The sequence below is a fragment of the Coregonus lavaretus genome (assembly GCF_964263955.1).
Source record: "Coregonus lavaretus genome assembly, contig: HAP1_SCAFFOLD_864, whole genome shotgun sequence".
In the NCBI taxonomy this organism is placed as follows: Eukaryota; Metazoa; Chordata; class Actinopteri; order Salmoniformes; family Salmonidae; genus Coregonus; species Coregonus lavaretus.
Window position 1 is genome coordinate 6,050 of NW_028164645.1, and position 25,488 is coordinate 31,537.

Genomic DNA, 25,488 nt, shown 5'->3' on the forward strand with positions numbered 1-25,488 from the left:
AACCGTTCAGTTTATTGCGCAACACTGCAAATATAACTGCAATGTATGGAACACAAAATGAGTTATATAGTGAATGTGTCACCTGTGAGTCATGTAACAGAACACCATCAGCATTATACTGAACAGGCTCTGGGAATGAAGGTAACAAGTGGTTAAGTGGATGCATTTAGAATGGAGCAAGCCATCAAAACACCATTTATCCTCAGTATTAAAAGTCCAATTACATTTCAAGGGGTTTCAAATTGATCACAAGTTAACTGAATAGATTTTCAACCAGAACAGCGTCTGAGAATACTCTTATTGTGAGAAAAACGGTTAGGACAGAGAGACGTGTCTGTCCCCAAAGATTTCATGACAATATTGTTTGTGAGAACACTGTAAATGTTTTACCACAGTGTGTCTTCATGTGTTCAAAATATATACTGTTGAGAATCACCTTTTGATCTATATAGAATCTATCTAACTCCCCAGAGGCTCATAGGAGATCCCAGGAGCCATGTTAGTAAACTTGGGTTTCAAAGTGTTCTCACCTCTGCCACACACACACACCTGTCTGCATCTGACAAACCTGCTCTCACAGATAGGAAGAACCAATTACTAGAGCTCTATTCTGACATATCTCAAACACACTCACACACACACACACACAGCTCCCCCATGTGACCTACTTTTTGTGTGTATGTACTGATATGTATGTGTAACTGATAAATGCACACACACACACTACATGTTCATGTTTTTAAATGGATGTAAATTGTCAAGTCTTTTGCCTGTAATGTATTTTTCGTTATGTGCCGGACCCCACTAAGACTAGCTGTCCCCATTGGCGTCGGCTAATGGGGATCCTAATAAAAATCTAAACACACACACACACACACACACACACACACACACCTCTACAGATGAGCAAATGTAAATCTTGAGTATTCAGTCGAGTAGTTCAGAGTCATAGTATGAAGGCATTTCTCTGAGTAGTTGTTCATGGCATGTTGACAGTTTTACACACAGAGTTGTGTTGCTAGGCAATCTTAATGAGCACTGAACATGTTTACAATTCATTACCTGATGCACTGCAACTATAGCGATGGACTTGGGTAAAGCTGTAGTCATTAAGTCAGGTATAAATAGGTATTTGGCAGTCTACTGCATGTATTGAAATAAAACCTATTGAATAATTATACAATATTATAAACAGTCCTCTTATTAGGATCACACACAGTAAATTACATCATTTTTAAAATACCAAATACGTGGAAAAAAGGAATAAACTCTAAAATGAAATACGTCTTTAATGTAATGCAGCCATTGGTTGTGTAGTCCCTCTGGTTCAAGTAATAGAAAATATGACACTCTGCAGTCTGTCTCATCACAGCACTGCTTAAAGAGCAAAAAATAATTGCACATCACATACAGATAGAATAACATTCACCTGGGAATGCATGTGGTTAATATCGTTACATCGTCATCTGTACTGTCCCATAGGAAATACTGGTGTTCAAGAAATGAAGTCTTTGTCTACATAGTACAATACAAAGGACTCCAGATCCATAGTAAGAAAATATGTTTGCTCTTTAAAACAATATATTACAACTCAATTGCAGAGGCAAGTATGTCCATCATTATACAGTAGGTCCATTGAATTGTTAGTCTCCTGTTCTAACAATCTTAGATCATTCCAATGAACACTCAATCTATGTCTACAGCACGTTGTTACATTGTGAACCTATCATGGTCTTTTCACTATGACAACATCTGTTGCGGTACCAAAACTGTACATCCTACAAATACATCTTTATTAATTATACAAAGACTGGAAATTAAGAGTGGACATTCATTATCAACCTAACTGACAGCAGAACATTTACATAGGTTGTATATCTTGGTATTTCTTATCATCCCTACTTCTTTAGTAATGGGGCCAGAGTTTTTCTGTAAATTAGCAGCGTTGCCTATATAGATTAGCCTAATAGCATCTGTGCTATTCTGTCCCACTGCTAAGCTTCTACCTCTGCGTTTTAGTGATTTCATCTAATAAACAACATATGGTGCAAATGGCATACTGTTGCATCGTGGGACATTATTAGATTTTCATAGAGTGTTTTTTTTAATCAAATATATTTCAGAAAATGTATAGAATTATGTTCATACCTGTGGCCTTTAAACTCATCAATAGCTAAGGGGGAGAATGCAGGAGTTACAACAGCAGAGAGTAACCTTGGTCTGATAAAGAGGCTTTTAGCGAAGCGTCTCTTGGACTATGCAAACGGCCAGACGGTCACTGTTATACCCTCAGGGTCATGTGCTGTACATTGACAAAGAAAAGCAGAGTTAGGAAGAGGAGGAAGGGGCAGAGAAGGAGGATGAGGAGGAAGAGAAAGAGGAGGAGGAGGAGAAGAAGAAGAAGAATTCAGGACCTCCTCAGATTGGCACTAACTGTAGGTAGCTGGTTAACACTTGAGGTGTTTCTTGCTGGTCATGTCGTTCCAGATGCGGTGCATCTCCTCCGGGGAGATCTGGTGGACCGTTACGACCCGTCTGTAGCGGCACAGACTGTAGGCCATCTTCCAGTGGTTGAAGCCGCTGTTCTGGAAGGGGTGGATGCCCAGCTTGCGAAGGCACAGCCCCACATACACATCCTCCAGGTGGAGCAGTCTGGTGTGCAGGGACGTCTTGTAGATGAGCTCGGCTACATCCGCCGAGAACACGTACCCCGTGCCCGAGCAGAACGGCGGGTACTTAGCCTCAGGGTAAAGGTCTCTGGGCATGTACCACTTACTACGCATGTCTCTGATCGGACCTCCGTTGATGACGTAGCCTGTGAAGTAGCGTCTCCGCGGCTTGGTGGCGGGCTTGAGGAGGTTGTAGACCAGGTTCTCCATGTTGACGAAGATGTCCGAGTCCGTCTTGAGGACGTACTGGGCCTTGGGGCAGAAGGTGGCCACCCAGCGCATGCCCATCAGGGTCTTCAGGGTGAGGTTGTGGTAAGAGTCTATGAAGTCCTCCACTACGACATCGTGGAAGATCTGGCTCTCCTGTTCCACCATCTGGTTGAGCACCGGGTCCGCGTTCCTCCCCAGCAGGAAGAGTGTGAGGACGCGAACGCCATCGCCGAACGTGCTCTCGTCACCCCACGTCTCTCGAATCGCTTGACGTGCATCAAACTCCTTGTGGGTGGTGCTGATCAGGATGACTAAGAAAGGTGCCTCCGCCTCACACTTCTTGGGCTCGTTGATGACAAAGTCGAAGGCGTGCGGGTTGAGCGGCCGAGTCCGTATATTGCTGAAGGTCCCGTTCTTGGTGAGCTTGGTCTTCTGGCGGATGGGAATGGACAGCTGGCCCACGTAGGAGGTGGAGGGACGGGACAGACTCAGGTACCAGAGAGCGCTAGCCCAGCAAACGACCGTCAACAAGTATAAGCAGCTGACCTTTGAAGGCATTTCTGTTTACTTGGCGCGTGTTAGGAGCATTGAGAACGTAGAGAAGGTGGAATCTCCATGGGTGGTCCCTCCAGCTACTTCCAGCGGTGCAGCATGATGCTGCCTCCACGAGACGCTTGACATTAATTCAATACCCTCGACTGCTTTAATACAGCCTAGTGGTGGGATTCTGGTTGAAAAGGAGGGTTGTCGTTTTTCCTCAATGCAGCCATTGTACTATTCCATTCCATTAGAGGTCCCAAGTGTGCTTCTTTGCATTCTTCTTGCCAGCATTTTATTCTAGACAGAAACAGATAAAAAACGGATTAGTCAAGCCTTAACAAGAATGTTTCAGAAGTCATTGGAAAAATTAGAGTATTCACTTGGGTGGAATTATGAGGAGGGTTAGTATGATCTTAGAAACACATACAGAAAGATTATCTTTGTTTGTTTCCTATAATCACATTCTATAGTAACAGATAACTCAACATGTGATAGGATCTCTATAGCTTTAGGTGAGTGAATACTCCTCCAAGCCATCCTCTGGTGATATGTTTATGGCCTGCTTTTTCTTCTTATTTTGTTCTGGCTACTTTGTGGTTATAAACACTGTTGATCTCCGCTTATCCTTCCCTCGCTGCATACGCCGTGTCAAATCAGCAATATCACTCTTACTCTCTGAAAAGTCTCCTTAAGAAGAAACACTCCCGAGGGAAATGCTCTGGATCCTCTCCCTCTTTCTGTCTCTCTCTTTCTTTCTCTCTCTCTCTCTGTCTCTCTCTCGGTCTCTCTCTCTGTCTCTCTTCATCCCTATTTCCTTCTGTCTTTATATCTCTCTTCCCCCGCCTCTCTCTCGCTCTTGCTCTTCTTCCTCTCTCTCTCTCTCTCTCTCTCTCTCTCTCTCTCTCTCTCTCTCTCTCTCTCTCTCTCTCTCTCTCTCAATTCAATTCAATTTCAATTTAAAGGGCTTTATTGGCATGGGAAACATCTCTCTCTCTCTCTCTCTCTCTCTCACTCTCTCTCTCTCTCTCTCTCTCTCTCTCTCTCTCTCTCTCTCTCTCTAAATGACACAGTGATCTTGGCATGACAGGAAACATTGTTCAGTAATGAGCTCTTCCTCGCTTGGTGCAATAGGTACTGTAGCATCCAGGGAAATAATGCACCAACGCTCTGATGCCTTTACCATGGCAGTAGGAATTGTATGGCACTCTCACGGGTATATAAGTATGCACACAACACTGCTTTTTAGAATGGTTAATCATAATAGTGGCTTTGTGACAGAGCAAAATGTATCACAAAATAACCATTGTTTCGCTTCGATGATGAAAGACATGATTAAAGAAAGTCAGCTCTGATAAAAGCACACCATGCTCAGTGAGTGTTTCCATCACAGACAGCAACAGCATTGGTCCTGGATCAAAGCAAAGAGTGTATTTTTCCATCATTACAGTAACAAGAAGGGAGAGGTACTCAGGATTTCACTCAGGGAACTGGCACCTGTTACTACCAGCAGCGAGACTACAGATTGTGGTGTGGAATAAAGAAAGTGCGTCTTTATGGGTTTGGGATTAGGAATGAAAGAGACTGTAAAAAATAACAGACAAAAATAACAGTTTTCCACCATACGGCAATGTACAGGTAACTGCCAAAATAAAGTGTCTTTATAGGGCATTGGGCCACCACGAGCCAGAACAGCTTCAATGCACCTTGGCATAGATTCTACAAGTGTCTGGAACTCTATTGGAGGGATGCGACACCATTCTTCAACGAGAAATTCCATAATTTGGGGTTTTGTTGAAAACACTGTCTCAGGTGCCGCTCCAGAATCTCCCATAAGTGCTCAATTGGGTTGAGATCTGGTGACTGAGACAGCCATGGCACATGGTTTACATCATTTTCATGCTCATCAAACCATTCAGTGACCACTCCTGCCCTGCATTTTTTTGTTGTTGTCATTTAGCAGACACTCTTATCCAGAGCAACTTACATGAGCAATTAGGGTTAAGTGCCTTGCTCAAGGGCACATCGACAGATTTCACCTAGTCAGCTCAGGGATTCGAACCAGCAACCTTTCGGTTACTGGCCCAACCTCTTAACTGCTAGGCTCCTACCCAGCCCCCAAGCATGATGGGATGTTAATTGCTTAATTCACTCAGGAACCACACCTGTGTGGAAGCACCTGCTTTTAATATACTTTGTATTCTTCATTTACTCAAGTGTTGCCTTTATTTTGGCAGTTACATGTATGTTGAGTAGAGAAATAATCATAATGGACAGTTTAGTCACCAGACGAGACCAAAGATTAATCCCACAGTATGTTTATTATTATTATTTATTTATTTTTAGTCATTTAGCAGACGCTCTTATCCAGAGCGACTTACAGGAGCAATTAGGGTTAAGTGCCTTGCTCAAGGGCACATCGACAGATTTTTCACCTAGTCGGCTCGGGGATTAGAACCAGCGACCTTTCGGTTACTGGCACAACGCTCTTAACCACTAAGTCACCTGCCGCCGTATGTGTCCCTTTTATTTGTTAGAATGATAATCCTTTGGATAACGCAATATGACATCTGTGCACCAACATAGGTGAACAGTTATATTGCTGTATCCAAAGGATTATCTTTCTGACAAATAAAATGTTCAGAGGTTCAGAGGGCAAATACAATGTTCAGAGGTTCAGAGGCCTGAATTCCATGTCTTTTGGGAATTAACATAGTTTTGGCATAGTTGAGTGCTGTGTTGTGTGATTAAAGGAAAGCCCTGTGGATATCCCACAAATGTAATGTTGAGTGACATGCTCAAAATGGTGAGATGCTCTCATGAATTCTTTAGATTAGATTGACTTCACAGTTCTGGAGTTATGGTCCTGCCTTATCTGTCACAGTTTGAGAGTGGACACGATTAAATCTATTCATATTCTTTATCCCATCTCTTTCAGTGGCAGATTCTATGTCATCATATTTCCCGTCCTCCCATCACTTTTCACTGGGAGTTTAATCCCTCATCATGTTTCCCTACCTCTCTCCCCTCTTCTCAATCATTCCTCCTCCATCTCTGTTTATCACTCTCTCCCTCTCTCTTTCCCCATTGTTCTCCATAATTTCTCCTCCATCCCTTTCTCTCCCCTCATTCTCCATCATTCTTCTCTTTCTATCACTCCCCCTCTCACTCCTTTTTTCCAGTGATACTGTTGATCCCTTTCCCCATGCTCTGCTGGGTCTTAGACACCCACTGCAAACACACCCTACCTTACTGGCAGCTGTTTCCGCCACCCACTATAAGCCATCAATCTCTATGGACACCTCCGGCTGCTTCCTCTCCTCTATCTCTCTATTCCCCTCTCTCTTTTTGTCTAACTCTGCCGCTAAATCATCTGCCCTCCCTGACCTCCTTCGTCCCGTTCACTCTATTATTTCTGTCTCTGAGCGAGAGAGCGATAGAGAGAGAAATGTTGCTTCCTTTCCTTCAGTAATTTCCGTAGGATTGTAGTGTACAATTCCTTTCACTATTCTCTCTTAGATTGACTCTTTGTGCTTGAGATCACAGTGTCAGCTGATTCTGTTAAGTGGTACAGGGAAAGTAGTACTAGAAACCTCAGCTCCTTTCGCGACAGATGGACTTGTTACATGTATCCATTTCCCCCCTCATGTTGAAGTAGGTTATTTTTTTAGAGAGAATACCTTGACCTGCAGAGGCTATTTGAATGAACAGGATATCATGGCAGTATCATATTCATGTTTTCTCCCTGATTCTTGGATTGTCATACCGGAAACGGAAAAGACAGGCTTTCAATTAAGCTTTGCTTCACTTTTTCCCAACACTCAATTAAAGAAGAAGAATGTTGACAGAAAATCTAAAATCCTTGCACTCAATAAAACTTTGTTAAACTTTTTCCCTTCACTCAGTGAAGCGTTGTAGAGCTTAATTACATACACTTAATATTTCCCAAAAGAAGTCTGTGGTGTAAATGACAATAAAGCTACAGCAGTCTTTGACAGATGTGAGCTATTATATTGGTTGTCATGACAGCAGGAAGCAGAAAGTAAAGTATTGTGTAGAGAGAAAGAGAGAGAGAGAGAACGGAATGAAGAAAGAAAGCGAGAGCCACTGTAACCCCACCACGCCGCTGCCCTGTCAACGACCCTGACAGACAACTGGCAGACAACAATGCACTCTGGGTAATTAAAAGGGAGTCCTGTCTTCACACTGGACTAGGTGGGGGCTGGAGAGATTGGGGAGAAAATGCAATGCATCTGGCTGGATTAGACCATTCAGCTCTAAATCACCACAAACATCCCCCTTCCTTGAGGAACTGAATTTAGCAGCCTTATAATCATGGCTCACCCTCTCGTTGATCTACTGCTTTGGCCTGCCGCCTAACACTCCTCTCCTTAGTGTGTGCTTTTTTGTGTTGTTCATTTGTGTGTGTGTGTGTGTGTGTGTGTGTGTGTGTGTGTGTATGTGATAATGCACAACAACTCTGTGTTGATGATGGCTGGAGTCAGTTAAAGGTATTTTCCTCCCAGAGAGAGTGTAATATACTGACTCTGATGCACCACAACAATAGGCCAGCCTGGTGGCTCCTCGCAATTAATTGAAGTTGTTATTTAAGCGGAAAGTGACCTTGGTTAGAAAGGTGTGATTAGGGACGGAAAATTAAAAACAAGTGTTCAGGGAGAGGCTATTGTTGAGTAGACTGAGAAAAGGGAGTGTTTCAGAGATGGACTTCAGCTCATAAGATGAGAAGAGCTTTAAAATAAATAATACATCAAATCTACGGGCACATCCATCAAACGCCATAGCGAAGGTAGACGTCTCACACTGCCCTGTCCAATTTACTGATCTATCTGGAGATAAAAGGCAGCAAGGGAGAAAAATACATAACTAGCCCCTACAGATCTGATGCCTACTCGTATAAGCAGAGCTGTCAACATATCTCTTCATGAAAGAAGCTCCCATCTCCCCGGGATTATCAGGTATACCTATATCTGAAAGCAGGGCAAGAACTGTAACATAGAACTATAATATAGAACTGTAATATCATTCAATCAAATCAAGGAGGACGAAAGGCAGATTTGAGACTTAAATGGAAATCCCCCTACATCCAAGTAGAATATAGAGTATGCAGTTTCAGATATATTGTTAGCCAGACATTAAGTCTTGCTGTCAATGAGGTATGTCTCGGAAGGTTACTGCTCCAAAATGTGAGCCTTTCACTACGGGAAATCTCAAGAGACTCACTTTTCATTCTCTTTGAAATGCAAGCTGTGGAGTCAGTCAGACGGAGGCTGCTTGGAAATGCAGCACTGTAGGCCCCCATAGGCAGTGATACAGTGACATGGATTAATGCAAGGCAGCCTATCAACAGCCACCTTATATCTATGACTGGACCTGACCGTATAGTAATTACATAGGCAGCAGTGGAGGCTGCTGAGGGGAGGACGGCTCATAATAATGGCTGGAACGGAGCAGATGTAATGGCATTAAACACATGGAAACCATGTTTTTGATACCATTCCACTAATTCCGCTTCAGCCATTACCACAAGCCCGTTCTCCCCAATTAAGGTGTCACCAACCTCCTGTGATGGGCATCTACACATATAGGGAGCAGCTGGAGTAAGGGGGAGGTAATTGGGGTGATCAGTGTCTTGAAATTAAATGGGTGTGTTCTCATTGAAAGGAAGTCTAAGAAGCAGTTCTATGGGTGCTATTTCTATGCTTCCCGTTCTTAAGATTCGTTTTTGTGTCTTTTACTTTCGGTTTTGTACACCAGCTTCAAACAGCTGAAAATACAATATTTTGGGTTGTGGAAAATATATTTCTCAGAGGTTTAGATGGTACAATGATTCTCTACTCTATACTTACTTGTTTTGTCACATAAACTGAAATTAGGCGAACTATTAGAATTTTAGCAACCAGGAAATGGCGGAGCGATGTCTGCATAGTGCATCTTTAACACCACAGAAGCATAGCCCCACATGGTTCTGTGTGTAGGCATAGTTCACTATGTAACTATTTGACCTACTCCTTAACCACAGAGCACATACTTTGGGGCCATGATTTGTTAGTATGTCCCAATACTTGGTTCATAATTGGACAAATAAGCATCAGGAAGAGGAGAGTCAATCAGAAATCACCCCACTCTTTTTGACATTCTTCCAAGCTTCTCTCCTCTACCAATTGGATGTTGCTGTGAATATTGTGAAGATGTAATTCTGGTTTCTGGTTAAATGGTGCGTGAAGGTCCTGATGGAGGCTGGATTAATAAGCGTTCTCTCACTTTGATTAGTGTTAATTAAAATGGCATGATAAAGATTCCCAGTATGGTTCTAGCCTTTGTGTATTCTCCTGATAACAGATATAATTGAATGATTGTTGGTAAGAAATAATTAACTTAAGGCCGCACAATCCACTTCCTGGAATATAAAATAATGCCGAGCTGCTTGGAAGAGGCTCTTAGAGAATTTTTATGGTGGTCTGTATGTTCTGCGCAGGCACTGTTTCTGTAGGGGCAAAGTTAAATATCTCTGGTCTCCTTATCAAATCTGTTACAGACAAACAGATACTGTCGGCAAGCGGTACCGGAGTGCAAAGTCTAGGTCTAAAAGACTTCTCCACAGCTTCTACCCCCAAGCCACACAACTCCTGAACAGCTAATCATGGCTACCCAAACTATTTGCACTTTTTTGTTGTTGTTTTATTTTACTTTTTTTAATAAAAAAATAAATGCATTGTTGGTTAAGGGCTGTAAGTAAGCATTTCACGGTAATGTCTACACCTGTTGTATTCGGCGCATGTGGCCAATAAAATTTGATTTGATTTGATTTGTCATTATTGGCACAGACTTATCATTCAGTACCACCTTGTGAGTACAATATATGTTTTGACTGTGAGTCGCTTTGGATAAGCATGCGCTAAATTTCAAATGAATGACAGATTCTGAAGAGGGAAATGTATGTAGGAATCAGAGAGACACTGTTACTGTTTGAGGAGGGATGGAGGGAGGGAGAGATGGAGAGAGGGAGGGATGGAGGGAGGGAGAGAGGGAGAGAGGGAGAGAGGGAGAGAGGGAGGGAGGGAGGGAGGGAGGGAGAGAGGGAGAGAGGGAGAGAGGGAGAGAGAGGACAGCATCAGTAGTCTGTCCACGGCACCAGGACCTGTGCTCTGGCATAAATTGGAAATGACAACTTGATTCATGCCGGTGATATATTTTACCGTCCAACCGGGTGACATTCTTGTCATCTAATATCCGAGACTTGCTGTAGCGTTCGAGAGACGGGATGGGGAGGAAATGCTGGGTCCAAAAAGGACATGGAGGATTTCGGCTGTTTTTGGTAGAGTAATGAAGCAGAGCGAAAAAGCGTGTCTAGAATTCATAGTTTAGTATAAACATGAGTGGGTAGACCAGCTGTGCATGTAAAGGTGATCTTTACAACCTATAGATACACTGTAAAGTACAGTATTTGTTATTATATCAATAGAATGGAAGCCTCCAGCTAAAGATGTAGGTGACAGACCTTCAAAACCTTCTCTCTCAGCTTAGCTATACTGTATATTCTGGAGGTTTGACCTCTCATTCTCTGGTATGGTAGTTGGATGTAAGCTAGTTGAGGTGAAATAAGCCATGGGCAAATGAGAATGGTGAACACTGAAACCACAAGAGGCTGCTGAGGGGAGGACGGCTCATAATAATGGCTGGAATGGAGTGAATGGAATGGTATCAAACACATGGAAACCATGTGTTTGATGTGTTCGATACCATTCCATTTATTCTGTTCCAGCCATTACTATGAGACCGGCCGCATGTGACTGAAACGTTCAGACTTCAAAAACACAATAACTTTTCTGGCATTGACCTATAGAAGTTTAAGGAGTTAGTTAGCGATAGACAGAGTCCAACACAGTGTGCCAATTGTACATTTTATAAATTTCTATGAACAATTGAACAGGACAAACAAGAACTGCTGCGTTGCACCAGCGGGGCCAATTTGAATCCATTATTTTACCCTTTAAAAGAAAGTGAAAATCTGTGCTTATAATTCAAAACAAATCATTTGTTCTCAAGAGCCACTCCTGACAAAAAATGAATAATACTTACTAGTACAGGCGAACATTTTCAGGAAATAATTGCACTAATGCTAAATATAATCTCTGACTTTTGACAGTAGTGTCTACACACACACACATACACACTCCTCTCTCTCTCGCTAACTAGCCCATATGTTCACCTGAGGGACTACTGAATCCCTGCAGTCATCAATTAGTGTGGGCACACGCACACGCACGCACGCACGCACGCACGCACGCACGCACGCACACACACACACACACACACACACACACACACACACACACACACACACACACACACACACACACACACACACACACACACACACACACACACACACACACACACACACACACACAAACACACACTACCCTCATCCACACCCAGCCCTACTCTGACAAACACATATTCTGACTGTTCCAAGACCATTTTGCTTAGATAAACATCTGGAGGCCTGGGTGATAGAGAACTAGCAGCAACCAAAACATATGTGCCCAGATAATACCCACCCGGTGCCATTAACAACCCCCTGTGCTGTGCAGCCCAGACACATCATCACACATAGAGTTCACGAATAAATGAATGAATTACATTTTATTTTCATGTCAAATCACCCTTTCACAGTGAGAGTGTACTAGGAATAATCACAGGCACCATCTCAGTGCTAGTGGGTAGAGGCAGGCATGCTGCGAGCACCCTGAACACATCCCATTATACAGCACAGCTGAAACACCACACCTGTCCTGATAACATCACAGCTCCGTACAATAGGCTTGCTCTGTCACTCTCTCTTACACATACACACACACACTCTCTCTCTCTCTCTCTCTCTCTCTCTCTCTCTCTCTCTCTCTCTCTCTCTCTCTCTCTCTCTCTCTCTCTCTCTCTCTCTCTCTCCTTTGCTCCATGTCGATGCTGGAGGCTGACAGGGGTCGTTAGTCGCTCTGTTGAACCTGGGAGGGGAGCTGTAGCAGTGTCTGGGCGGTGTTGAGGTGCTGAGCAACGGCAGAGGAGGCTTACAGCAATTACCCTGTCCTGTCCTCCTCTCCTCTCCGTGCCAGACCCTGCTGCTGACACAGCCAGGCACAGGGACAGCCAGGCACAGGGACAGCCAGGCACAGGGACAGGACATGCTGCGCCAGCATATCTTTTCTAACTGCACTACTCCCAGAGAGGGTGCTGAAAAGCTGCATAGGCCGAGGTGAGGTGTGTGAAGATAGATGCTCTGTTACGACAGCAACACATGCACACATACAGTATAAAGTCATGGGTATGTTCAATGATATACTGTATTTGTGCATAGAATCAATGCACACACACACACACACAATGGTGCACGCACATGTCCCAGTGATCTGTCAACCTGAGTACAATATTTTCAGAGCCCATGAGCAAGGTAAAGTATTTCCAGTGACCCTCTCTGGACCTAACCCGACTGTAACCTGTAGTGGCTCCAGGCTGCAGCTGTGGAGGAGATGTTACATCGCTACATCTAACTACCCAGCATGGTTTTCCACTGGTAAAGAGCTGTCGCTGCTACATCTAACTACCCAGCATGGTTTTCCACTGGTAAAGAGCTGTCGCTGCTACATCTAACTACCCAGCATGGTTTTCCACTGGTAAGGAGCTGTCGCTGCTACATCTAACTACCCAGCATGGTTTTCCACTGGTAAAGAGCTGTCGCTGCTACATCTAACTACCCAGCATGATGCTCCACTGGTAAGGAGCTGTCACTGCTACATCTAACTACCCAGCATGGTTTTCCACTGGTAAGGAGCTGTCGCTGCTACATCTAACTACCCAGCATGGTGCTCCACTGGTAAGGAGCTGTCGCTGCTACATCTAACTACCCAGCATGGTGCTCCACTGGTAAAGAGCTGTCGCTGCTACATCTAACTACCCAGCATGGTGCTCCACTGGTAAGGAGCTGTCGCTGCTACATCTAACTACCCATCATAGCGCTCCACTGGTAAGGAGCTGTCGCTGCTACATCTAACTACCCAGCATGGTGCTCCACTGGTAAGGAGCTGTCGCTGCTACATCTAATTACCCAGCATGGTGCTCCACTGGTAAGGAGCTGTCGCTGCTACATCTAACTACCCAGCATGGTGCTCCATTGGTAAGGAGCTGTCGCTGCTACATCTAACTACCCAGCATGGTGCTCCACTGGTAAAGAGCTGTCGCTGCTACATCTAACTACCCAGCATGGTGCTCCACTGGTAAGGAGCTGTCGCTGCTAATCTAACTACCCAGCATGGTGCTCTACTGGTAAGGAGCTGTCGCTGCTACATCTAACTACCCAGCATGGTGCTCCACTGGTAAGGAGCTGTCGCTGCTACATCTAACTACCCAGCATGGTGCTCCACTGGTAAGGAGCTGTCGCTACTACATCTAACTACCCAGCATGGTGCTCCACTGGTAAGGAGCTGTCGCTGCTACATCTAACTACCCAGCATGGTGCTCCACTGGTAAGGAGCTGTCGCTGCTACATCTAACTACCTAGCATGGTGCTCCACTGGTAAGGAGCTGTCGCTGCTACATCTAACTACCCAGCATGGTGCTCCACTGGTAAGGAGCTGTCGCTACTACATCTAACTATCCAGCATGGTGCTCCACTGGTAAGGAGCTGTCGCTGCTACATCTAACTACCCAGCATGGTGCTCCACTGGTAAGGAGCTGTCGCTGCTACATCTAACTACCCAGCATGGTGCTCCACTGGTAAGGAGCTGTCACTGCTTATTTCCAACCTCTGCAGAGCAGGAGCCATAAATAAATGATTAAACTTGTCAGATCCACTCAAGCCTGATCCTCCAGGAAGTGGCTTGAGAGGAGGTGGTGGTGGTGGAAGCGGGGAAAGGGGGTGGTGGCGGGGGACATCGGAGGATGTCCACAGGTTAGAGGTGGGAGGATTAGATGGAAGGCATGGGTTAAGAGGAAGTGGGGAAGGGTTTTGACAGATTTTTGAGGGTGTTACAAATGTTATCTGTCTTTGTGAGCGATACAGTGAATGAAGCATACTTTATGTGATCTATTGTGTTTAACCCTTATTTTCCCCAGTAAGCTGACTGGGAACACATTCTCTTTTAAAACAACAATCTAGGGTGTAGTTGCAGGGGGGAGGAGGCACACACACAGACCGATACACACCCCAGAGAAAACATTAGACATTAAGATCGCTGCCCCTCTGCCCACAGCCAAACCGATCTGTATGTGTCCTTGAACACTGTTCAAAGACCAGGCCTTAACCTTTAACATGGTCTCTGTTTGTCTACCACACGCCTCAAGGCAAGATAGAGCTATGGGAAGTGTGTGAGTGTGTGTGATTGTGAGTAAATGCGGATGAGAAAGATATAGTCTTTGAGTGAGTAATGTGTGTGTGTGTGTGTGTGTGTGTGTGTGTGTGGCATGTGTGTTTGGTAATGGAAGGGTGTGCATCGAAACACCCTTTTTGACTCTGAATGGCCATGTTACTATGGCAACAGGCTGGGTGAGGGGAGGGAGTGTTCTCAATAGGAGAGTTCTGACACTGTGACGTGATCTGAATGCTCCCGCATGATCAGTCGGACTAAGAACGATGTCTGTTCAAAAGAAAAGCCAACTTCCTCTTGGGTTTGGGCAGACTGTCCTCTGATTTAGCCCAATAGACAGACTCAGGAATATTAGGCAATATTGGAACCACAGTGTGGTATCTAAATGATATCATGAAAGTAATGTCCATCGGTGATTAGGAGAGCGTCAGGAGTGATTATGTCAACTACTGATGGAAACAAATGATGATGTACACATTTCAGGTCTAGTTGACATAGGAACACCTATGTGAGAATGCTATTTCAAGCAGACCACCATAGTCCCTGTGCCCAAGAACACTAAGGTAACCTGCCTAAATGACTACCGAGCCGTAGCACTCACGTCTGTAGCCATGAAGTGCTTTGAAAGGCTGGTCATGGCTCACATCAACACCATTATCCCAGAAACCCTAGAACCACTCCAATTTGCATACCGCCCCAACAGATCCAAAGATTATGCAATCTCTATTGCGCTCCATACTGCCCTTTCACACATGGACAAAAGGAACACCTATGTGAGAATGCTATTCATTGACTACAGCTCAGTGTTCAACACCATAGTGCCCTCAAAGCGCATCACTAAGCTAAGGACCCTGGGACTAAACACCTCCCACTGCAACTGGATCCTGAACTTCCTGATGGGCCGACCCCAGGTGGTAAGCGTAGATAAAAACACATCTGCCACGATGATCCTCAACACGGGGGCCCCTCAGGGGTGCGTGCTCAGTCCCCTCCTGTACTCCCTGTTCACTCATGACTGCATGGCCTGGCACGACTCCAACACCATCATTAAGTTTGCCGACGACACAACAGTGGTAGGCCTGGTCACCGACAACGATGAGACAGCCTATAGGGAGGAGGTCAGAGACCTGGCCGTGTGGTGCCAGGACAACAACCTCTCCCTCAACGTGATCAAGACAAAGGAGATGATTGTGGACTACAGGAAAAAGAACGCCCCCATTCTCATCGACGGGGCTGTAGTGGAACAGGTTGAGAGCTTCAAGTTCCTTGGTGTCCACATCACCAACAAACTAACATGGTCCAAGCACACCAAGACAGTCGTGAAGAGGGCACGACAAAACCTATTCCCCTCAGGAGACTGAAAAATTTGGCATGGGTCCTCAGATCCTCAAAAGGTTCTACAGCTGCACCATCGAGAGCATCCTGACTTGTTGCATCACCGCCTGGTATGGCAACTGCTCGGCCTCCGACCGCAAGGCACTACAGAGAGTAGTGGGTACGGCCCAGTACATCACTGGGGCCAAGCTTCCTGCCATCCAGGACCTCTATACCAGGCGGTGTCAGAGGAAGGCCCTAAAAATTGGCAAAGACTCCAGCCACCCGAGTCATAGACTGTTCTCTCTGCTACCGCACGGCAAGCGGTACCGGAGCGCCAAGTCTAGGTCCAAAATGCTTCTTAACAGCTTCTACCCCCAAGCCATAAGACTCCTGAACAGCTAACCAAATGGCTACCCGGACTATTTGCATCCCCCCCTTTGACTTGGCTTTGACTAGGCCATTCCAAGACATTTCAATGTTTCCCCTTAAACCACTCGAGTGTCGCTTTAGCAGTATGCTTAGGGTCATTGTCCTGCTGAAGGTTAACCTCCTTCCCAGTCTCAAATCTCTGGAAGACTGAAACAGGTTTCCCTCAAGATTTTCCCTTTATTTAGCTCCATCCATCATTCCTTAAATTCTGACCAGTTTCCCAGTCCCTGCCGATGAAAAACATCCCCACAGCATGATGCTGCCACCACCATGCTTCACTGTGGGGATGGTGTTCTCGGGGTGATGAGAGGTGTTGGGTTTGCGCCAGACATAGCATTTTCCTTGATGGCCAAAAAGCTCAATTGTAGTCTCATCTGACCTTTGGGGAGTCTCCCACATGCCTTTTGGCGAACACCAAATGTGTTTGCTTCATTTTTTCTTTAACCCTCCCGTTGTCCTAGGGTCAAAATCGACCCGCCACTGTGTTGAACCAACTTTATTTAATTTTTATATTTTTGGGATCATTTGTGAGAAGGAGGCAGTGAGACTTATCACTTATCAGAAAGTATCACTGCCTCCTTCTCACAAATGATCCAAAAAATATAAAAATTAAATAAAGTTGGTTCAACACAGTGGCGGGTCATTTTGACCCTAGGAACAACGGGAGGGTTAAGCAATGGCTATTTTCTGGCCACTCTTCCGTAAAGCCCAGCTCTGTGGAGTGTACGGCTTAAAGTGGTCCTATGGACAGATACTCCAATCTCCACTGTGGAGCTTTGCAGCTCCTTCAGGGTTATCTTTGGTCTCTTTGTTGCCTCTCTGATTAATGCCCTCCTTGCCTGGTCCGTGAGTTTTGGTGGGCGGCCCTCTCTTGGCAGGTTTGTTGTGGTGCCATATTCTTTCAATTTTTTTATAATGGATTTAATGGTGCTCCATGGGATGTTCAAAGTTTCTGATATTTTTTGCATATCTATGCATAATCTACTGCATTAGCAGGGTGAATCAAGTAAAAAAAATCTAGCAAATCAGCTCAATAATATCATTATTGTTCATCCTCTATGGGTATCACATGATAAAGCCATATGCACCAGCTTAAGCAGCCTTGGATATAAAGAGGACTTAAATGTATGCTGATACAAACAAGCACAGATTGGCACAGCACGTTGGGTAGAATAATTGGCACAGCTCTGAATGAATATTTTACTTTCTTCTGGACTGGTTCCCTCTGCTCAACGAGGTGGATCCGCAACACACTTCTACTGAGAGCTCCGTCTCAAATCCCTGACCGTCGTTTTTAATGAGTGCACTCCATATGTCTTCTTGTGAGTGTGTTTGTGTGTGTGTGTGTGTGTTCTTGGGCTCCCTTAACACTGTTGACAGCCATTGATACAGCACCAGCTTCACTGAGTATGACTGGCTGTCTCGGTGGAAGGGGACATTAATTCATTGGAGACTGAAGGAGGGGGACTGGCTTTCTGCCACGACAGATCGATAGAACGAGGCGTTAGGGAGAGACACCCTTTGAAAAACACCAAGACAGCAGCCAGAAGGCAGATACTGTAGGAACTCTTCAAAGAGCACTCAGTGGAATCTTAAAGAGACTGACTGGCGGGAGTTTTCTGACTTAGAGGAGGAGGGAGGAGGAGTGAGGAGGAAGGAGGGAGGGAGGAAGAAGGAGGACTGAGACGAGCCATCATATCTAGCTGGCTGGTGTGATTAATGTTGAGATTGGAGAGGGAGGCTGTTCTACTTGTGGCCACCATCAGCTTTTACTGCCTGGAGTGAAGGGCCATGCAATTTGTCCTAAAATGGAGCCATCATGGAGAGATAGGGGGTTTGCATTCGCAGCTTGGTTTCACCTCTTTTCTTGTTGCTGCTTCGAGTTTATCATCCATATACAGTACTAGTCAAAAGTTTGGACACACCTACTCATTCCAGTTTTTATTTTATTTTTTAAAGCTATTTTCTACATTGTAGAATAATAGTGAGGACATCAAAACTATGAAATAACACATATTGAATCATGTTATTTTTTTTTTCACCTTTATTTAACCAGGTAAGCCAGTTGAGAACAAGTTCTCATTTACAACTGCGACCTGGCCAAGATAAAGCAAAGCAGTGCGATAAAAACAACACAGAGTTACATATGGGGTAAAAAACATAAAGTCAAAAATACAACAGAAAATATATATACAGTGTGTGCAAATGTAGCAAGTTATGGAGGTAAGTCAATGTAGTAACCAAAAACGTGTTAAACAAATCAAAATATATTTTATATGTGAGATTCTTCAAAGTAGCCACCCTTTGCCTTGATGACAGCTTTGCACACTCTTGGCATTCTCTCAACCAGCTTCATGAGGTAGTCACCTAGAATGCATTTCAATTAACAGGTGTGCCTTGTTAAAAGTTAATTTGTGGAATTTCTTTCCTTCATAATGCGTTTGAGCCAATCAGTTGTGTTATGACAAGGTAGTGGTGGTATACAGAAGATAGCCCTATTTGGTCAAATACCAAGTCCATATTATGGCAGGAACAGCTCAAATAAGCAAAGAGAAACAACAGTCCATCATTACTTAAGACATGAAGGTCAGTCAATACGGACAATTTCAAGAACTTTGAAAGTTTCATCAAGTGCAGTCACAAAAACCATCAAGCGCAATGACGAAACTGGCTCTCATGAGGGCCGCCACAGGAATGGAAGACCCAGAGTTACCTCTGCTGCAGAGGATAAGTTCATTAGAGTTACCAGCCTCAGAAATTGCAGCCCAAATAAATGCTTCACAGAGTACAAGTAACAGACACATCTCAACATCAACTGTTCAGAGGGGACTGTGTGAATCAGGCCTTCATGGTCGAATTGCTGCAAAGAAACCACTACTAAAGGAGACCTGCTTGGGCCAAGAAACACGAGCAATGGACATTAGACCGATGGCAATTTGATCTTTGGTCTGGAGTCCGAATTTGAGATATTTGGTTCCAACCGCCGTGTCTTTGTGAGACGCGGTGTGGGTGAACGGACGATCTACGCATGTGTACTTCCCACCGTAAAGCATGGAGGAGGTGGTGTTATGGTGTGGGGGTTCTTTTCTGGTGACACTGTCTGTGATTTATTTAGAATTCAAGGCACACTTAACCAGCATGGCTACCACAGCATTCTGCAGCAATACGCCATCCCATCTGGTTTGGATTTAGTGGGATTATCATTTGTTTTTCAACAGGACAATGAACCAACACACCTCCAGGCTGTGTAAGGGCTATTTGACCAAGAAGGAGAGTGATGGAGTGCTGCATAAGATGACCTGGCCTCCACAATCCCCTGACCTCAGCCCAATTGAGATGGTTTGGGATGAGTCGGACGGCAGGGTGAAGGAAAAGCAGCCAACAAGTGCTCAGCATATGTGGGAACTCCTTCAAGACTGTTGGAAAAGCATTCCAGGTGAAGCTGGTTGAGAGAATGCCAAGAGTTTGCAAAGCTGTCATCAAGGTGAAGAATCTGAAATATAAAATATTTTGATTTGTTGAACACTGTTTTGATGTCTTCAATATTATTCTACAATGTAGAAAATAGTAAAAATAAAGAAAAACCCTTGAATGAGTAGGTGTGTCCAAACTTTTGACTGGTACTGTACATGTATCAGCTGTATCTGGAGTGACACTGGTAATCAGATTGTTTTAACCTTTTGAATCCTGATCCATCTCCACGTTATATACAGTTGAAGTCGGAAATTTACATACACTTAGGTTGGAGTCATTAAAACTCGTTTTTCAACCACTCCACAAATTTCTTGTTAAGAAATTATAGTTTTGGTAAGTCAGTTAGGACATCTACTTTGTGCATGACACAAGTCATTTTGGATGTATTTCAAGGCCTACCTTCAAACTCAGTGCCTCTTTGCTTGACATCATGTGAAAATCAAAAGAAATCAGCCAAGACCTCAGAAAAATGTTTGTAGACCTCCACAAGTCTGGTTCATCCTTGGGAGCAATTTCCAAACGCCTGAAGGTACCACGTTCATCTGTACAAACAATAGTACGCAAGTATGACCACCATGGGACCACGCAGCCGTCATACCGCTCAGGAAGGAGACGAGTTCTGTCTCCTAGAGATGAACATACTTTGGTGCGAAAAGTGCAAATCAATCCCAGAACAACAGCAAAGGACCTTGTGAAGATGCTGGAGGAAACAGGTACAAAAGCATCTATATCCACAGTAAAACGAGTCCTATATCGACATAACCTGAAAGGCCGCTCAGCAAGGAAGAAGCCACTGTTCCAAAACCGCCATAAAAAAGACAGACTACGGTTTGCAACTGCACATGGGGACAAAGATCGTACTTTTTGGAGAAATGTCCTCTGGTCTGATGAAACAAAAATATAAATGTTTGGCCATATGTTTGGAGGAAAAAGGGGAACGCTTGCAAGCCGAAGAACACCATCCCAACCGTGAAGCACGGGGGTGGCAGCATCAACTGTGGGGGTGCTTTGCTGCAGGAGGAACTGGTGCACTTCACAAAATAGATGGCATCATGAGGAAGGAAAATTATGTGGATATATTGAAGCAACATCTCAAGACATCAGTCAGGAAGTTAAAGATTGGTCACAAATGGGTCTTCCAAATGGACAATGACCCCAAGCATACTTCCAAGGTTGTGGCAAAATGGCTTAAGGACAACAAAGTCAAGGTATTGGAGTGGCCATCACAAAGCCCTGACCTCAATCCTATAGAACATTTGTGGGCAGAACTGAAAAAGCGTGTGCGAGCAAGGAGGCCTAAAAACCTGACTCAATTACACCAGCTCTGTCAGGAGGAATGGGCCAAAATTCACCCAACTTATTGTGGGAAGCTTGTGGAAGGCTACCCAAAACGTTTGACCCAAGTTAAACAATTTAAAGGCAATGCTACCAAATACTAATTGAGTGTATGTAAACTTCTGACCAACTGTGAATGTGATGAAAGAAATAAAAGCTGAAATAAATAATTCTCTCTAATGTTATTCTGACATTTCACATTCTTAAAATAAAGTGGTGATCCTAACTGACCTAAAACAGGGCATTTTTACTATGATTAAATGTCAGGAATTGTGAAAAATTTAGTTTAAATGTATTTGGCTAAGGTGTATGTAAACTTCCGACTTCAACTGTAAGTTAAGAAAAAGGTGGAGTACATTATATACTGAACAAAAATATAAATGCAACAATTTCGAACATTTTACTGAGTTGCAGTTCATAAAAGAAAATCAGTCAAATGAAATATGTTCATTAGGCCCTAATCCATAGCTTTCACATGACTGGGAATACAGATATGCATCTGTTAGTCACATATAACTTTTTTAAATGGTAGGGGCGTGGATCAGGAAACCAGTCAGTATCTGGTGTGACCACCATTTGCATCATGCAGCGCAACACATCTCCTTTGCATAGAGTTGATCAGGCTGTTGATTGTGGCCTCTGGAATGTTGTCCCACTCCTCTTCAATGCATGTGCAAAGTTGCTGGATATTGGCGGGAACTGGAACACGCTACCATACACGTCGATCCAGAGCATCCCAAACATGCTCAATGGGTGACATGTCTGTTGAGTATGCAGGCCATGAAGGAACTGGGACATTTTCAGCTTCCACGAATTGTGTACAGATCCTTGTGACATGGGGCCGTGCATTATCATGCTGAAACATATAGCGGCGGATGAATGGCACGACAATGGGCCTCAGGATCTCGTCATGGTATCTCTGTGCATTCAAATTAACATTGATAAAATGCAATTGTATTCATTGTCCGTAGTTTATGGCTGCCCATACCATAACCCCACCATGGGGCATTCTGTTCACAACGTTGACATCAGCAAACCGCTCGCCCACACGACGCCATTCACGTGGTCTGCGGTTGTGAGGCCGGTTGGACGTACTGCCAAATTCTCTAAAACGACATTGGTAGGCTTATGGTAGAGAAATGAATATTACAATCTCTGGCAACAGCTCTGGTGGACATTCCTGCAGTCAGCATGCCAATTATAAGCTCCATCAAAACTTGAGACATCTGTGGCATTGTGTTGTGTGACAAAACTGCACATTTTAGAGTTGCCTTTTATTGTCCCCAGCACAAGGTGCACCTGTGTAATGATCATGTTATTTAATCAGCTTTTTGATATGCCACACCTGTCCGGTGGATGGATTATCTTGGCAAAGGAGAAATTCTCACTAGCAGGGATGTAAACAAATTTGTGCACAACATTTGAGAGAGATAAGCTTTTTGTGCGTATGGAAAATGTCTGGGATCTTTTATTTCAGCTCATGAAACATAGGACCAACACTTTACATGTTGCGTTTATATTTTGGTTCAGTGTATGTTGGTCTTTGAAAGTGACAGGCAGTGGAGCTGTCAGATGAGTGGGGCACGGGGGGGAACTGAAGGTCTGTGATGTTTGTTAGTTCTCAGACAGGTAGCTATAGCAACGTGAGAGAGGAGTCAGTGTGAGGGAAGAGGTAGCATTTCTCTGAGGTCTCAGGGGGAGAGCAGTGTGTGGTGTTTGTTTAAATTGGACCGGTCTGGTCTCCTGCTGGGGGCTGAGTGGATCAGGGGAACTCAGGCCCAGGTATTGTAATGATGAGAAGGCGATGTGTGTAGACTAGAGACAGGAAGCTATCATAAAATGCCTTAGCAGGAAGTAAGAAATAGCAAGCAGGAAGTCATTAAAGCGACAGGTGATGTGGCGTCCCTCTCTTCACTTTCATGTGTCTCTCACTTCTTTCAATCTTTTCTTTCAGTCTCATCTCTCTCTCTCTCTCTCTCTCTCTCTCTCTCTCTCTCCCCCTTACTTGAATCCCTCCCATCTCTCTCCTTTTCCTATTTCTCCTGTGGTCCTCTGTAGCTCAATTGGTAGAGCATGGCGCTTGTAACGCCAGGGTAGTGGGTTCGATCCCCGGGACCACCCATACGTAAAAATGTATGCGCACATGACTGTAAGTTGCTTTGGATAAAAGCGTCTGCTAAATGGCATATTATTATAGGTCTTCTCTCTCGTTCTTACTCCTTCACTCTCAGGATTGTTCTCCCTCTCCTGCTCTCGCTTTTGTTGCTCTACTTCGAAATCAATTAGAAAACAGTCTGCAGTTGTGATTGGTACATCAGTGTCTGCTATATTGGAACAGTATAGGCTGACTTTATGTTAATTCTATTCCTCTGACTCCCTCAGAGTGCTACTTAACGAGTCTGCTCTGCTTCTAAATGCACATTGGGAAGTTTTTCCATTATACGATGCAAATACAATTAATAACATTCTTTGTCAAATAAATTACATATATCAAACCAAGGAGAGAGAAAAGGCACCAGGTTAGTTTGAACTCCTCTGCTCATTTGAATATTCGCAATACCTATTCTGCAATAACTAGAGGTGTGATCTCGTGATCGACCAAAACAAAAATGAACGATCGTGACTAGTAGGGCACTTGTCTTTTTTCTAGGGCTATTAGCGTTTCGGCTATTTTGAAAGGATCTGCGTATAATCAGGCCACACAACACATTATCCAGAGATGGGAGTGGTAATTATAGGCTCTAATAGGGGCCAATTAGGATGACTCTTCAAGCTTTACTCTGTAACGTTTTGTTTCGTTTTTCTCTCCACAGTGGCATGTGGTATTTCCTGTACTGAGGGCTGCTGTTACTGTGGTAGAGATGGAATAATATGACATTGGTTCAATCCTAGTGTAACCAAGTCTATTTCTATTGTTCTATGATGAATATTAATGTAGCTCTATGATCTAATATCATGACAAATATGATGTTTGATATTCTTGCATCTATCCTGTTTGACTCAAATCAGGAAGAGAATACACTTTTAGATACATTTGTGATATAGCTTGAATACCTGAAAGACTGGTACAGGACGGGTCCCCATCAAGCTCCCCCTGAAAATCAAGCTGGATACCAGATACTAATACCTCGGGACAGACAGCAGGCCAACACACTACAAACGGAACACTACAAGATACCCGCTTGTTACCAGACGTCATGATCTTGTTCAAAAACGTGTTTTTGTTTCTTTGTTAGTACTTTTATTTTATTTTATTATTTTATGATGTGATTATTTTACTTTGTTACTTGTATTTTAAAGCACTATACAAATAAAGTGGTCTCCCCTTCCTCTCCTCCTAGGCTGCAATGTGAAGTACATCTCCCAGTGTGTCTCATCCAGAGGCTGCATGGTGAAGGACATCTCCCAGTGTGTGTCTCATCCAGAGGCTGCATGGTGAAGGACATCTCCCAGTGTGTGTCTCATCCAGAGGCTGCATGGTGAAGGACATCTCCCAGTGTGTGTCTCATCCAGAGGCTGCATGGTATTGCAGAGATTGTTTCCTAGGAGCTCTAGGCCCAGGCAGGGAAGGATTCACTACTTTTCTCAAAGAACTCTGAAAACTTACAGCTCAATACACTCTCAGTCACTTTTCAAAACTAGATTATATTATTGTGTGTGTGTGTGTGAGTGAGAGATAAGAGAGAGGGAGGGAGAGAGAGAGAGTGAGAGTGAGGGAGAGGGAGAGAGAGGAGAGAGTGAGAGAGGGGGAGAGAATGAGAGAGGAGAGAGAGAGGAGAGAGAGAGCGAGCAAGAGAGAGAGAGAGTGAGCGAGTGAGTGAGAGAGAGAGATAAAGGAGAGCAATACTCAATCATGAGGCATCAAAGCCAAAGGAACTGAATAATATTAAGAAACGCTATAGATGGAAGGAAAGTAGTGTTGAAACCTACCAAAAAACAATTAGGCAACAACAAATTCAATCCATTCTAGACAACTTCCTGGACAAAACGTTCAACTGTAATATTGAAGGTGTAAACTTGGCAGTAGAAAACCTAAACAGTATATTTGACCTCTCAGCTTCCCTATAAAATCTAAAAATCTCTAACAGAAAACCGAAGAAAAATAACAACAGTGATAAATGGTTTGATGAAGAATG

General features: G+C 44.0%; 1 protein-coding gene across 1 annotated transcript in view; it reads right to left on the reverse strand.

Moving 5' to 3' along the window:
* Nucleotides 1–1,292: 1,292 nt before the first annotated feature.
* The window catches only part of LOC311116817 (beta-1,3-galactosyltransferase 1), a 121,424-nt gene continuing 97,228 nt past the window's right edge, over nt 1,293–25,488 (reverse strand). Inside the window, exon 3 of the mRNA XM_084191852.1 lies at nt 1,293–3,716. Coding sequence (XP_084047978.1) covers nt 2,448–3,437 — 990 coding nt within the window. The 5' untranslated portion in view covers nt 3,438–3,716 and the 3' untranslated portion in view covers nt 1,293–2,447. The remainder of the gene's footprint in view (nt 3,717–25,488) is intronic.